The following is a 15,925-nucleotide window of genomic DNA, read 5'->3' as shown; positions in this document are numbered from 1 at the left end:
AGACAAGATCATGCCATGAAGCTCCAACATAGACCAGTTGGGCTAAAATCTCGTCCAAATCCGGGTCGGTCTTGAGACTTTGATAAAGACTGTCATCAACGTTCGGAGTCTCAAGAAGGGCATTTAACTCATTTGCCACAAAGGAAACCAATTTGCCTCTAACAAAGGCCTTCCCATCATCCCTCTCTGCAGCATTGGCATAAAACTCACGCACAATTGGTACAATATCGGCTCGAGGTTGATACAAAATTTTTCCCAACCACATTGTTTAATAGCAATAGAAACCCCGCTATCAGAAAAATTGAGTTCAATTCCTCGCTCGGGGATCGGTGAACAATGGATTTTGGCGAGATCTTACCTTTCCCGTGCCGCTGGATTGACGAACTTTCCGGCAAGTACCATTGAAGATGCGGGCGTTGTGGCTCCTTGAGAAGATGACTCGCCCGAGACACAAACTTGTTTTGCCGGCATATTGATCGGATGCAGCTTGGCGGCTAGGTTATCAGAGAAACGGGATGGTGTCCGGAATCTGGTGATTATCGGAGAAGCAGGGCATTTGCGTTGTTGCTGGGTCGCACCAAAATAGGAGTGGAGAGAGAGACGGCGGAAGCGATGGGAAATCGACGGAGAAGATGGTGAATATTCGTGACCAAGTGACGTTGAGATTACCTGCAATTATGAAGAAAATTTGGTGAAGACGATGAATTTAGCGATTAGAGATTAGGGATTCACGAAAAATAAATAAAGAAGAAGTGAGAGGGAAAAGAAGAGGGGCACAGGTATATCGGGCCAGATAAATTCTCGCTCGATCGGTAAGAATTGAACGATAGAGCGAGACAAAGTTTTAAAAAGTCAAAAAAATTCGCTCGAGCGGAGAAAAACTCCCGTTCGAGCGACAAAAAATTTCTTTTTGTAATTTTTCAAAAAAAATTCCAAAATAAAAACATGCAAAATGAACAATAAAACTCTAAAATAAAATTAAAAAAATTAAGAAAAAGAACATTGGGTTGCCTCCCAATCAGCGCTAAATTGACAATCTATAGCTCAACTGTAAGCTGCGATTTATTCAATTTCTGGTGGAGCATCGAGATTTAGATCATGCGCGTCCTCTCCATTGTTTGATTGGAATCTTTCAAAATAGTTTTTCAATCTCTGTCCATTTACCTTGAATATCTTTGAGGTCTCCAAGCTCTGAATTTCAACTGCACCATGGGAAAGCACATTAGTAACAACAAAAGGGCCAATCTATTTGGAACGCAACTTACCTGGGAATAACCAAAGTCGTGAGTGATAGAGAAGGACTTTCTGACTGACTTTGAATTACCTTCTGGAGATCATCTTGTCATGGAAGGTCTTTGTCTTTTCCTTGTAAATCTTGGAACTGGCATACGCTTCATTGCGGATCTCTTCCAACTCCTTCAACTGCAGCTTCCTGTGTTCCCCACTATCATCCATCTGAATATTAAAGTTCTTGATTGCCCAATAAGCTCCGTGCTCCAATTCTACTGGCAGATGACATGGTTTCCCAAAAATTTATCGATATGGTGACATGTGAATCGGTGTCTTGTACGCAGTTTGGTAAGCCCACAGAGCATCATCCAGTCTCAAGCTCCAGTCTTTCCGCGTCGGATTCACTGTTTTCTCTAGGATAGATTTGATCTCTCTATTAGAAACTTCAGCTTGGCCATTGGATTGTGGATGGTATGCAGTGGAGATCTTGTGAGTAACATGGTACGTTTTCAACAAACCAGCCATAGTCCGGTTGCAAAAATGTGTTCCTCTATCACTTATAATGGTTCGTGGAATCCCGAACCTAGAGAAAATGTTATGCTTGATAAACTCTGCAACCACTTTTGAATCGTCAGTACGGGTGGCCTTAGCTTCCACCCACTTCAAGACATAGTCCACAACAAGTAATATATAAATACATCCAAAGGAACTAGGAAAAGGCCCCAAGAAGTCGATGCCCCACACATAAAAAATTTCGCAAACTAAAATGGGTTGTTGAGGCATCTCCTTACGCTGGGATATATTACATGTCTTTTGACATTGAGCGCACAACTTACAGAAAAAATATGCATCTCGAAAGAGAGATGGACAAAAGAAACCACAGTCTAGTACCTTCCTCGCTTTACTTTTTGCTCCAAAGAGCCCACCACAAGCATACGAATGACAAAATGTGAGGATATGAATTACCTCGCTTTCAGGTACACATCTTCGTATGACTTGATAAGCGCAGTGTTTCCACAAGTATGCGTCATCCCACACAAAGTATTTAGCATCTCTTTTGACTTTATCTCTTTGCGCTTTTGAAAATTCAGAGGGAAACCCATTAGTAACTAAATAATTTACGATATGTGCGTACCAGGGTAATACTGTGCTCGCCAAAAATATTTGCTCGTCAGGAAATTCTTCTTGCAAGCTCAAATCCTCATAAATATGAACAAGACGGCTCAAGTGATCTGCCACTCTATTCTCTTTTCTCCTCTTATCCTTAATCTAGACATCAAATTCGCTCAGGAGCAATATCCATCTTATTAACCTTGGCTTTGCCTCCTTCTTTGCCATTAGAAACCGAAGAGTTGCATGATCAGAATAAACAATAAATTTAGCACCAAGTAAATAAGATCTGAATTTTTCTAAAGCAAAAACTACAGCTAAAAGCTCCTTCTTAATGGTGGAATAATTTCGTTGGGCATCGTTCAGAATGCGCGAGGCATAGTAGATGGCATGCGATGCTTTTCCAACTCTTTGTCCCAATACTGCTCCTACCGCGTAGTCGCTAGCATCACACATGATTTCAAACGGTTTGCTCCAGTTTGGTGGTTGGATGATAGGTGCCGAAGTCAATGAGTCTTTGAGTTTGTCAAAAGAAGTTTTGCACGATTCATCAAACTCAAAAGAGACATATTTCTGCAACAGCTTGCACAAGGGGGATGCGATCTTGGCGAAGTCCTGAATATATCTCATATAAAAACCTGCATGGCCAAGAAAAGAGCTCACTTCCCGTACACAATTGGGATAGGTTAAAGACTTAATGATATCAATTTTTTCTTTATCTACCTCAATTCCTTTAGACGAGACGACATGACCCAAAACAATACCTTGCCCAACCATAAAATGACATTTTTCAGAATTTAAGACTAGGTTGGTTTCGACACACCGCATTAGGACAAGAGCAAGGTTAGATTTTTAAAATGAATCACCATAGAAGGTAAAATCATCCATGAAGACCTCTAATATGTGCTCAATAAAAATTAGAGAAAATACTAACCATACACCGTTGGAATTTGGCTGGTGCGTTACAGAGTCTGAAGGGCATTCGTCGATAAGCGAAGGTACCAAACGGGCAAGTGAATGTCGTCTTCTCCTGATCCTCCGGTGCAATTGCAATATGAAAATAGCCAGAATATCCATCAGGAAAACAATAGTAAGAATGACACGCTAATCGTTCAATCATTTGATCAATAAAAGGCAAAGGAAAATGGTCCTTTCGGGTTCCAGCATTCAACTTTCTATAGTCTATACAAACCTTCCACCCATTTTAAATGCGGGTGGGAACCAATTCATCATCCTTGTTCTTCACCACGGTAATTCCGATTTCCTTGGGGACCACTTGGATAGTGCTAACCCACTGGCTGTCAGAGATTGTATAAATAACTCCAACTTCAAGGAGTTTGAGAATTTCGGCCTTCACCACCTCCATCATAGATGGGTTCAATTTCTGTGGAGACCTAGGGTGCTCATCTCGAATCTTATTGGAGCATCAATTATACTGGTAACCGAGAATTGAAGTAATCAAGAAACAAGAATTTTTTTTTATTAGGGTCTCGCTCGAGCGGCCAAATTGTGCCGTTTGAGCGCGACCTGCTCGGGCTGGCACAACATGGGCCTCGCTCGAGCGCACAAAAGTGCAGCTCGAGCGAGCCCTCTGCTGCTCCACAGAATGCACTTTTCCTTATGCTGTCTTTTGCTTTGATCTTGCTAGATTTCAACATATATTTCAATATGTAAAATGCTAAGTATGCAAGAACAATAAATACATGAAAGATAGCAACTTTATTCAACCAACAAGCTTACAAAGTGCTACATGTATTCAAACTTAATTCTAAGTTTGCAACAACTATTTTGATACAAGTTTTGACATTAAACATACATTCTCAACTTCATATATAACAAAAGTTTGACAACAACTTCTACGACTTAAACCCGAAGTCTCCATATCTAAACTTCTCCCAAATCTCATGATCTCCTATGACTCGGCCCTGAATCACCTGTTGCAATGCACACACAAAAACAAAGCAACAGCCGGACAAACCGGTAAGTATAAAACTTAGTATGAAACAACGGAAACATATAATGAAACAGACATGACAAGATTCATGCATTTCAAATATAAATCACAACTATGAAATGCAAGGCAAATGGTAAGGCTGCCAGGAAACAAGGCTCAATCAAAGACAACGGTTTAACTCATCATCAGGCTCAAACTCATCACTGATGTTATAACCGAAGTCTAAGTATCAATGCTATAAACTCATCAGTGATACTTGATATCGAAGCTAATAACTCATGAACGATATCATGGCAAGGCTAGAAGAAAGATTAGGCTCAACATGCACCATAAGATGACACAATACACAATCATATTACAAAGCCTAATAAACACAAGAAATGCATAACCAAACATATAAACATACAAGGCAAAGTAATGTGTGATTTTTGACGGGATCGAGAATTCACTCATCTCGACATTATCTCCAATTCGATCGTCATTGAATCATACCTAAATACGGATAATAACTAGCTCAATCCATAAGCTTGATCAAACTTGTAGCAGTTCGAAGTCGGAGGTCTCGAGTTCGTAAATCTTCAACCAACTCTGAAAATCAAGTATCAATGTACTATAGACATCAACAAAACTCAACTACAGCACATCTCAATCAATAGTTCAAAAGTCTAGTAATTTCTGAAACCGGCGGCTTAACGGCTAAAAACCAGCAACCAAAACAATAATCAATGCGATATACCAATCCTATCTCATTCATACACAACATAAACCAGCATATATACGTTCAAAATCCTCAATTCCAGAAATAGAGGTATTCGAATTTGCTTCATAAATTCACAAGAAATCCACATGATAATCTTTTACCGATCCGTCTTTGAATACATATTCGATACCAGCTCATGAACATATATAATCAATAAGAATAAAATTCCATCATATCATCAAAATTCAAATTTGATAGAACTCAAGAAAATATATACCAAAACATAGCTCTCACAGCGGTGATCACATATATAAATTTGATTCTGAAATCTGACGGCCGGATCGCACAAAATCGGAGTTCCGAAATTCTAAAAATGGCGTGTACAAAGGTTCATATTTTCTCCTCTTCTTTCTGATGGTCTTCACGTAAAAAAATGAGGGAAAACAAGTGGGTAAAAAGATATATTCAAGCCAAATTGCAATTTAGTCCCTGTACTTTTAGATATTTGCAATTCAGTCCCCGAAAAATCAATTTAATTCAATTTCAATCTTAAATAATTTAATAATATTAGAATTTAATTCTAAACTCCAAAATTATCAAATTAAATATTCTCGGATTAAAATTAAATAATTTAGGGCCTTAAAATTTCCATTGCGGCTGACGCGAGGGGCTTGCTCCTTCTTCCATCAGAATCCTATGCATGCGTGTAGAAGGGCTAATTCCCTTGATGTCTGCAATGGTTCATCATATAGCAGTCTTGTGCTCCTTTAAAACCTTGACGAGTTGCTCCTCTTGTTCGACTTCCAAACTTCTAGAGATGATAACTGACAATATTTCTCCTTCTCTTAGGAAAACATGTTTGAGGTGTTTGGGCAATGTTTTTAGCTCAATGATTGGTGCCTGCAAAACAGATAGAAGACGCCGAGTATTAGGTATTGGTAAAGAGATATATGAAAGATTATCTGATTGAGGTAGCTCAGGGGCACGGTTCAGAATTGTCACAATCTCTTCCACTTATTCATTGAAACCAATTCCATCATCGTCCTGTTGAATGGGTGCTATAATAGCCACCTCTAGCTTGCCTTTTCCTGCAAGCTCAAAACACTTTTGTGCCAAGTAATCCAAAATATCAACAGAATATACACAATAATCACTATTAGAAAATTTCATGGCATCATAGATATTAAATTTTACGACCTCACCGTAAAATTCCATAGTAAGTGTGCCACTGTGAACATCAATTTTTGTCATCGACGTTTTCAAAAATGGTCTTTCTAACAGAATTGGACTTTGTGATCACCATTTTCCATGTCGAGTACATAAAAATCAGCGGGAAAGACCAAATTATTTACTTGCACCAACACATCCTCTACTACTCCCTAGGGTATGCATTAGATCTATCAGCTAACTATATGACAATTCCAATTTTGTTCAAAGGTCCAAGCTTTAAGGATGCATAAATAGAATATGGCATGACATTGATCGATGCTCCTAGATCTAACATGGCCTTTTCAAGTCTAACATTCCCTATGGTACATGGGATAGAGAACATACCTGGATCCTTGAATTTTGCAGGCAATTTCCTTTGGATCACAGCAGATACATTTTCTCCCAACTCTATCTTCTGACATCCCTTCAACGTCTGTTTCCTTTTCGCAGTGCACAATTTCTTCAAAAACTTCGCATAGCGAGGTACCTGCTTAATAAAATCTAGCAATGGAATGTTTACCTCACATCTACAAAAAGTATCATAGAGTTCCTTAATCCCTTCATCTTTCCTAGATTCCTTAAGTGCTAAGGGAAAAGGGGCTACGGGTTTATATTCAGAGAGGAGAGGAAGCTTACCTTTTTGCGCTTCTCCCTGAGTTGCTTCTTTATCATCCATTTTCAGCTCTTCACTCTGTTTCTTCTTGGATGAAACATCTATTACCTTCTCCTTGACTTTAAACTCCATCCCATTCCTTAGAATAATTGCACTTGCATTCTCCCTTGGGTTCGGAACTATTTGAGATGGTAAAGCGTTGGAATGTTGGGCTTCCAACTTGTTGATTGTAGTGGCGAGCTGTTCCAACTGGGTATTCAAGTTTTGGATACTTTCTCAGGTTTCCTGCTGGAATTTCAGAGTATTAGTTGCAAGATCCTTAACTATATTTTCAAGAAACTCACCTGGCGTTGAAATTTGAGGGCGCTGCTGTTGTGGAGGATACGGTGGCATGTAGGCTTGATTATGCGGTTGTGCCTGAGGTCAGGTTGATTCGTCGGAGGGTTTTCGTAACTAAGATTTGGATGATCCTTTGAACCTGGATTGTATGTGTTGGAATACGGATCATACTTTCGTTGTGGTGGTCCAGGAAATCCGTCAGTAGCATTCACTTGTTCGACCGATTCCTCTTGAAGAGTGGGACACATGTCAGTTGCATGTCCCATTGCAGCGCAAATTCCACATGCCTTTGCAGTCTGTCCATTTTCTACAGCCATTTGACGCACAAGAGACGTCAGTTCAATCAATTTTTGCTCAAGAGAAGAAACATTTACCTCATTATTCTTTTTGGGTGCAGGATCACTTCTGTTGGTGCCAAATTGCTGAGAATTGGCAGCCATATTCTCGATTAAATTTCTTGCCTCTCGTGGAGTTTTGTCCACAAAAACTCCTCCACTGGCTGCATCTACCATGATCCTGTCATTAGGTAACAAACCTTCATAGCAATATTGAATTAAAAGGTTCTCACTATTCTGATGTTGCGGACAGCTAGCACACAACTTTTTGAACTGCTCCTAGTACTCATGAAGTGACTCCCCCATATATTGCTTGATGTCGTATATCTCCTTCCTGATATTCGCTGCTCTAGAAGCTGGAAAATATTTCTCCAGAAAGATTCTCTTCATTTCAGTCCATGTTGTGATGAATCCAGGAGGTAAATAGTACAATCAATACTTTGCAGCACTCTTCAAAGAAAAAGGAAAAGCTCTCAGTTGGATCTGCTCCTTTGTTACTCCATGGGGTTTTATGCTCGTGCATACCACATGGAATTCCATCAAGTGCTTGTGAGGATTCTCACCAGCAAGACCATGAAAAGAAGGCAATAAGTGAATTAGTTTGGATTTTAACTCAAATATAGCATTAGCTTCTAGAGTAGGAAAAGTAATGCATAAAGGCTGCTGATTTAGATCAGGGGTGCCCAGTTGTCTCAGGCTCAGAATTGCGTTGACAGCCATCTCTTCTTCGAGATTTCCAGTTTGATGTTCGTCCTATTCTAGTCTCCTTCGAGCTTCTCTTTGCCGTCGGTGAACATTTCTATCAATCTCAGGATCGTAGGAAAATTCTTCATCTGAAGATTCTCCTGCAGACATGAACGACCAGAGAAGTACTAGAATAAAAGAAACGAAACAAAATAAGCTAAAGCAATTAACTAGAACACAATAAATTAAACATCACTCCTCGGCAACGACACCAAAATTTGGTAATGCTTAGTCGTATCGCTCCCAAATTACCCAACTCAACTCAGATAAATAAAATATGCAGTAGCGAGAGTCGGGAATCGTTTCCACGAGAAAGGTAAAATTTATTTGAGTTCTAAACAGAATACTGAAAACAAATAAATGGGGGTTTTGATTTTTGAAATTAACTATTAAAAAGTAAAAAAACAATTAAAATGAAATGTTATTAACTAGCATGCAAGAATTATAGAAAACCAATTAATTAATGAATATCGATATCGGTCAACCACACCTTTGAAATTATTAATTTGATCATCGACTCTCTAAAAATAATTAATTCTCATTGAATATTCGTCATTGGAAACTTAATTCCTATTTCACCTTAATTTTAGTTAACTAAGACACATGCGTTTTAAATTAACCCTTACCAATGAATTAACCCAATACAAGCGATTAAGGTTTAAATTCAAGGTAGCATGCAAACTAGTAAAACTGATGAACCTATACAACACATACAAAAGCGGTTGTATTTAATCTAGTCAATCGTTGTTCCTACAAATTAATAAATTCACAAGCGGAAAATTATTAATTGCAGTTGCTTCAAAAATTAGATAAATCAAACAATTACGGATTTGATATCTAATTTAGCTATAGATTGTATGATATCTCATTGTAATCAATCCAATAATCTCACATACAAGCATAAATTAATCCTAAACAAATTTTGATACTCAATTGGAATTAAACAATGAAAAATTGAGTCTCACAAATTAAATAAATTCAAGGGCTTGTCTTCCTTAACCAAGAGCTAAAACTTAGCCACAAAGATTCATGAGATTTCAAAGAAAAATTCCAAAGAAAAGAAAAAGTCTACGAAAATTAGAAGAAAACCTAGCTGCCAAAGAGTTCTTGGAGTCCAAACCCTTCAAGTCTGATTACAAAGTAAGTAAAATTCGGAATAAAAGTGTTAAATATAGACTAGAGTCCTCAAAAGACAAATTTCCTTTTTCTGATAAACTTTTCGAAATCCCGTCACGCTCGATAGGTGAAAGTCTATCGATCAAGCGAACATAAATCTGATCCGCATCTTTTCTTTCTTTTCTTCTCCCACTCGATCAACAAAAAATGGCAGATCGAGCGAAAAAACTTCTATCTCGAAATTCATGCTCCTCTCGCTCGTTCAGTGAAATGATGCAGATCGAGCAAGATGACTTTTGATCCAATTCCTCTTTAAAGTGTCTTTTCCTACACAATAAATGCGGGAACATGTAATGTAGACACGGTGCATGAAATATGAACAAAATACTGAATTAAAACATATAAATTCATGCAAAACAACAGTAAAATGACATTAAAATATGCAACACAAACACGACTATCAGGTGCAATAATTCTCTTTTGATGGTAGAGCGATTGAACCCACCAGCTATAGATTTTGGTAAAACGACATGCGCTCGGTCCTACAGTTTGGCTATTTTGGTCTAATTACTTATGTGATATCGAAAAAGACTAACATGACATCGAAAAATCCTAATGTGAAATCGAAAATTGCTGACGTATTCTGGTGCCACATTATTTTACCAAAATAACCAAAAATTAAAAGTTACTATATATACTAAAATAAAGTTTGAAAATTTAATTTAATAAACCTAAAATAATAGGTCTTTTGTGAGATGGTCTCACTAGTAGTGGGATCGGATAGGGACTGTTGTGATATTTTTTGCTCGAAAGTGTATGACATCAAGTAATAATCTAGGAATTATGTCCAATTCGATCCAGCGAAGAATGAATAAGATGATTTATATTAAATATTTGATACTAAATAAATCTCAATCATATTCAAAGCTATGATAATGAGTCGATTTTAATTAACTAAAAATTTTGATAACTTAAAATTTAACTAACGATGAGTTTGCAAGACGATTAATTGATGAGACATAAATCTTAGAGGTCTGACTTCACTTTAATATTAAGATTGATTCCTATTTATTTCTTAATTTTAAACTTTTCTAGTTTATTAACAAAAAATTCTCATTATTTTTTATTTCATTTCCCATGTGATAAGTAGAAGTTTGTATCTAATATTTAAACTAAATATTGATATCAAATTTGAGTATTAAATTTCATAAATAACACAACGATTATCTTACTTCTTACTCTATTATTATTATTATTATTATTATTATTATTATTATTATTATTATTATTATAAAGAACATTTAATTAACAAACTTTCAATTAATTGGTGAAGCTTCAGATAAAATTACAGTTATATCCTAACTTAATTCCCAACAAAACCAAAATTTTTAGACAAATTAGTCATTTATATGTTCACCTTTTTTTTAGCTATTAGATTTTATCTTATTTACCAAAATGACAATCGTTGTCTTTGTTTGTAATTTAAAATTTTTAGATTTGATAATTATCTCTCCTAAAAATTTTGAATATCTAATTTATCAAATGTGTTTTAAAAATAACATGAAAATTAATTGTTAATTAATATAAAAAAATTATGTATATATACGCATCGTGTGCAAGAGAGGCAGATTTTAATAATTTTAATGAAGTTATATGTATTCCAAACAATATAAGCACCAAATGATATAAAAAAACAAGGATAATTATTAAATATATCCTTCTGGTTTAATCATCGTCCCAATTATATCCCTTTTGTTTTTCAATTCCTAAATATATTCCTTATTAATTAAAAAATGTCTCGAATATGTCCTTGAAACTAAATAATACCTATTCTGCCCTTTATTTTCTATTTTAATATTAACACTTAATCCCATCATGCTTCCGTAATTAAATTAAAGCAAATTACCTCTTTTACCAAACTGTTGCCGGGTTATGTCCATCGGGTTTTACAGGTAGCTCCTCACCAACAAACCACATGATCGCAACCGATGGTTCTTGACACAGACTCCTTCAGCAGCAGCTACCACAACCTTATTTCGTTTCCTACCTTAAGGCGTATAGTCAAAGCTTAATTTTTAAATGAAAACAACATGATAGGGAAGAGCGTTAAAAATTTTATTCAGACAACATATTATTACATAAATCAACCTCCTTTGAAGAAGATGAGATAACTAGTTTAGCTACTCATCATAGCCTTGTTCTTGGAATACATAAAATTACAAAAACTTAATACAAACTTAGAAAGAGAAATATTACAATAATTTTATTTTGTTAGAAAACTGAAGAGAATGATCGATGTCTTCAGCTTTTTCAAATGCTTGTATTTATAGCTGAAATTCCACTCGTTTCACCAAAAAATTTCAGGGAATGTTACACTGTCTTAAATTATTTATGCCATTATTGATGACATCTTTTACTAGTGGATGAGTCACATGTCTGCCACTTTCTTTTGGCTTTATTCTTAATTTTTTGGGGGAATCTTTTTCTTTTGAAGTGGGCCCATGTGAAAACGCGTCTTCAGTGGTCTTTGTCCACCTTTGCTTGTCTCGAAAAAATCCTTCCGATCCGTTCGAGATCTAAAGGTTTTTCCAAATTATGGCTCTTTCTGGTTTGGACATTTTGGGCAGATATTCTCTGACCATCTTCCGATATGAGTCATGTTGCAAAATTTCCGACGAGTTTCTTTACTCTATGGTAGCTTGTTGTTCCACAAAAGGTTCCTCTTCTTTTCGAAGAGTTCTTCCGCAAAAGCCGTAGTTTTTCTTGTCATTGTATTTAACAAGAATGATCCATTCACAAAATTTTGATAAAATTTGAACGAAAACTTGACCTTGTCCATCTCAGTGAGACAGACCCAAATACCCATGCCCTTCTAGTTGAAATTTTATTTTCTCCGAAAGTGGATATCAATGGTATTTTTCAGATATAGGATCCTTGATAAATCTTTGATTATTTATATCAGGTCTCCTTAGCTTGATGAAATGAAATGACTCGTGTGATTCTTTTTCTGTTGGTTCTGGAGCTGCACTAAAGAAGTATAACTCGAGCACATCTCCTCTAGACAAATGGTCATTGTTTGCCCATGTTTCTTGGACTGCTACATGAATCCATTTTGGTAGTTGTGATATCTCTTGGAAGCCTGGTGAAATTGTATAGACTGAGGTTAAATCCCCAATTTCATACCATAGCTTTACATCCTTAGGATTGACATTACTTTTTAGCCAAACCCTGCCCTTGTATGTGTTGGGCCTAATATTGATCTCTTTCTCTTTTACCCCAGAAGCGGAGGGTTGACTTGATGAGTTATCCTCATCAATTGTTGCTTCATCTAGATAATCAAAAGCTGATGATAGATTAGCACTTGCTTCTTGAGTTTTAGAACCTTTAACATCTTTCTTTACAACATGTGGCTGTATTTTTTGTTCTTCTAAAACCAATGGTTTTAGCATATCTTGTTTATGAGAAACCAATGGTTTCTCTATAGCCTTCACAATCGGCCCTTGAATAGCAGCTCATAGTTGAGTTTGAGCTTGAAAATATCTTGTAATTCGATTAGATACTTTGATCTGATCAGCTAGTTGTAACATGTCGGCCATTTCAACATTAATGGCTAACTGGTTGAACTCGGTTTGAAGCAACCCCAGGTGTTCCCTGAGATGCCTCTGTATTTTCATGATGGAATCCACGTTACTGCCTTCCATCTCTTGTTAAAAAATCTGCAAGAATATTTTCATGAGATTTAATGATAACAATATCAAAAATATAATTTTGACATTGTCATCTTAATAATCTAGCTTTCTCTGGTTTAGATTTAATTTTATTTCTTAAGAAAGCCTTTACCTGGGTATTATCAACTTTTAAAGTAAATTTCTTAGCAAATAAGAATAAATGTCATTTTTCAAAAGCCTTTTTAACTGCGTAAAATTTTTTTTCGTTGATATGTCATCTGATACAATCAAATTCTATAAAAAGGTAACTACAGTATCTTCATGGTACTTTCCCATCTGGAGTGAGCTTAGTCAGGATTTTAGCCCACCAATCATCGCTAGAATCTGTAAATAACACCAAATCATCTTCATCTACGGGTATAGCCATCTTCGGGAGTTTCTTGCATATCTCTTTTAGTTGATTTACCCCTTTAGTATGTTCATTGGTCCATATAAACCTTGCATCCTTTTTTAATAAAGCACTGAACACCTTTCTGTACATTGCTAGGTTCTTTATTAACATTCCTGCAAAATTAACCACTCCGAAAAAACTTTGGAGTTGTTTTACATCTTTGAGTTTATCTGAAAAATTTTGTACCTTTTCCACAACATGGGGTTGTAGAATTATTTCAGATTCATCGATCTCAATGCCAAGAAATTCAATTTTTCTTGTTGCTATGACTGCTTTCTTTTTGGACAAAACCAGTCCTTCTTGTTTACAAATTTTAGAGAAAATTTCTAAATGTTTAACATGTTCATCTATATTTTTTAATGCTATAAGAATATCATCAATATAAACAAACATGAAGTTGAAATAATCTTTAAATAGATTATCCATTTTTCTTTGAAATATTTGGGGTACATTAGTCAATCCCATAGGCATAACCTCCCAGATAGAATGTCCTTGTTGTGTAGAGAAGACTGTGAATTTTTTACTGTCTTCTTCCATCCGAATCTGGTAAAATCCAGACTTACAGTCAAATTTTGAGAACACTTTATCATTTCTTACACAACTTATTAGGTGTTCTTTGTTGGGTATGAAGTACCCATCAAACTCCAGGATTTTATTAATTTCTTGGTAATTAGTAATCAACCTGAGTTTTTCTCTTTTTATCTCACCATGATTTCTGATCAGAAAACCTGGACTACTATATGGTGACACTCCTTCTTTGATTAGACCAAGGTCTAAGTGTTCCTTGATAATCACTCTCATATCCCTTTGATCTGTTACGTTTATTGGGATAGGCTTATATCTAACAAACTCATATTCTTTGCCTTCCTTTAAAGTAAGGCTGTCTTTGAGTTGATTTCTATCCCACCATGTCAATGGATGCTCATTATAACTTTCTTTGAGCTTTTTTTTTACATCTTCAAGGGATATCTTATTCTCCAACTCTATATCTCTATGGGTTAGAGTTACCTTGAGAAGATCCATATCCTCTATTTGGAGTTCTTGTTCTCTCTTTATTTTCAACATAGTTTCTCCAAATCTCCTGGAATCTTTCATCTTTGGGTGAAAAAGTTGTCCTCTATCACCACGCTGGCTGCGGAACATTATCGGCATTTGTCGATAAAGGACACCTTGAGTCGTTGAAAGATAATCTTATGATCACAAATAGTAGTGAACATAAGTCGTCTTGACTCGTTATCTTTTGTGTACTTTTTAAACATTTGTAAAAAGTTATTTCTCAACAAGATATCGGCTCCTGTATCATGGAAATATATTGGTGGTGTCTTTACCTTGTACCAAGGAGTTTGACATGCACCTCCCATAAGGATCTCTGCTTGTTTATTCCTTTGCAAAGAATTAGAATTCTTTTTGAGAAATCTCGTCCTGCAATTTTTGGCAATTCTTCTTCACAATCTATAGGGAAGATCCTCTTTTTGCTGTACAAATTCCTGCTCCTGAATCAATATAGGCTGCAAAGTATTCAGCCTTATATTGTTCATACAACATCCCTATTGGAATGTATATGGAGAAAGGACTTGTTGTCATTTTTTAAAGGGATTAATAATTGGCCCTGCCATTTTTAATAAGTTGTGTTGTAACTCAGTAATCCGATTAAGACTATTCTGCCTTAATTTTTCTAAGGCTTCAGTAGGTAGAGTATGGTTGCTTTTCTCTACTTCTTCAATGAGTTCTAGTAAGTCATGCTCATGATTTACTAACTTCAAGAGTTGTTTCTTTCTCTGTTTGTGAACAGAGTTTTCAAATTTGGTTAGGTGATTATCCCTTACTCAATTCTCTTGATTTTCCATATTGTAAAATTTTTATTGAATTCTCCAAGTTTTTTCTTTTGCCATAAACTCTATTCCTCTTTCAAAGCGTTTCCATGGTTTATGGTCCTCAAGGGCCAAGAATGAGCTGATCTATTTATTTTCCTAGAATTTCGTAGATTTGAACTTCCAATTCTCCAATATTTATCACTCATTTTTAAGTACTTTTTTCCTGTTGTTCTAAATAGTAAATCGAATTACAAGGGAATTGGTTCCGATGACTTGTAATTTTGAATACTATTTTTACTTCTTTCCATCCTTCTGGAGATCTAAGCTTTCCTATTATAGAAAAATCTTTTTCTTCTGGTGGAATTTCCTGAATAGGAGATTTTTTCCATCTTCGACTTGTCATTCGGTTACCCTGGAAAGATAACCTTATGGGTTCTATTTTATGTTCCCTGTAAAGAACTGGTTTGTCTTGAATTTAAATGTTTGTTTCCTGAATTAAAGGAAACTCGATTCTTTCTAGGTAGATTTCTTGAGCAACCTTTCCAAAAATCTTTGGAATTTCTATAAAATCATTTCTAATAAATAATTCATAATGATGAATATTATAAAGAGCATATGAAATTTGATATGTAATAGAATATG

At 35.9% G+C, this 15,925-nt stretch overlaps 2 protein-coding genes across 2 annotated transcripts; both read right to left on the bottom strand.

Annotated features, from left to right (window-relative positions):
- Positions 1–1,533: 1,533 nt before the first annotated feature.
- Positions 1,534–3,706, bottom strand: LOC140890108 (uncharacterized). Its single transcript, XM_073297868.1, has 5 exons — positions 3,563–3,706; positions 3,207–3,444; positions 2,656–3,104; positions 2,366–2,499; positions 1,534–1,813 (listed from the first exon to the last, which is right to left on the bottom strand). Exons 1-5 carry the CDS (start codon positions 3,704–3,706, stop codon positions 1,534–1,536), a joined length of 1,245 nt encoding a protein of 414 aa, XP_073153969.1.
- A 2,032-nt stretch (positions 3,707–5,738) lies between these two features.
- On the bottom strand, positions 5,739–8,210 carry LOC140890107 (uncharacterized). The gene is made up of 6 exons (XM_073297867.1): positions 7,930–8,210; positions 7,530–7,671; positions 7,161–7,451; positions 6,840–7,065; positions 6,549–6,704; positions 5,739–6,007 (listed from the first exon to the last, which is right to left on the bottom strand). The coding sequence occupies exons 1-6, from the start codon at positions 8,208–8,210 to the stop codon at positions 5,739–5,741; spliced, it is 1,365 nt and encodes a 454-aa protein (XP_073153968.1).
- Between the last annotated feature and the right edge of the window lie 7,715 nt (positions 8,211–15,925).

This window comes from Henckelia pumila, chromosome 3, assembly GCF_033568475.1.
Source record: "Henckelia pumila isolate YLH828 chromosome 3, ASM3356847v2, whole genome shotgun sequence".
NCBI classification, from domain to species: domain Eukaryota; kingdom Viridiplantae; phylum Streptophyta; class Magnoliopsida; order Lamiales; family Gesneriaceae; genus Henckelia; species Henckelia pumila.
The sequence above is the reverse complement of the archived record's forward strand: the minus strand, read 5'-3'. Positions and strand labels throughout refer to the sequence as shown.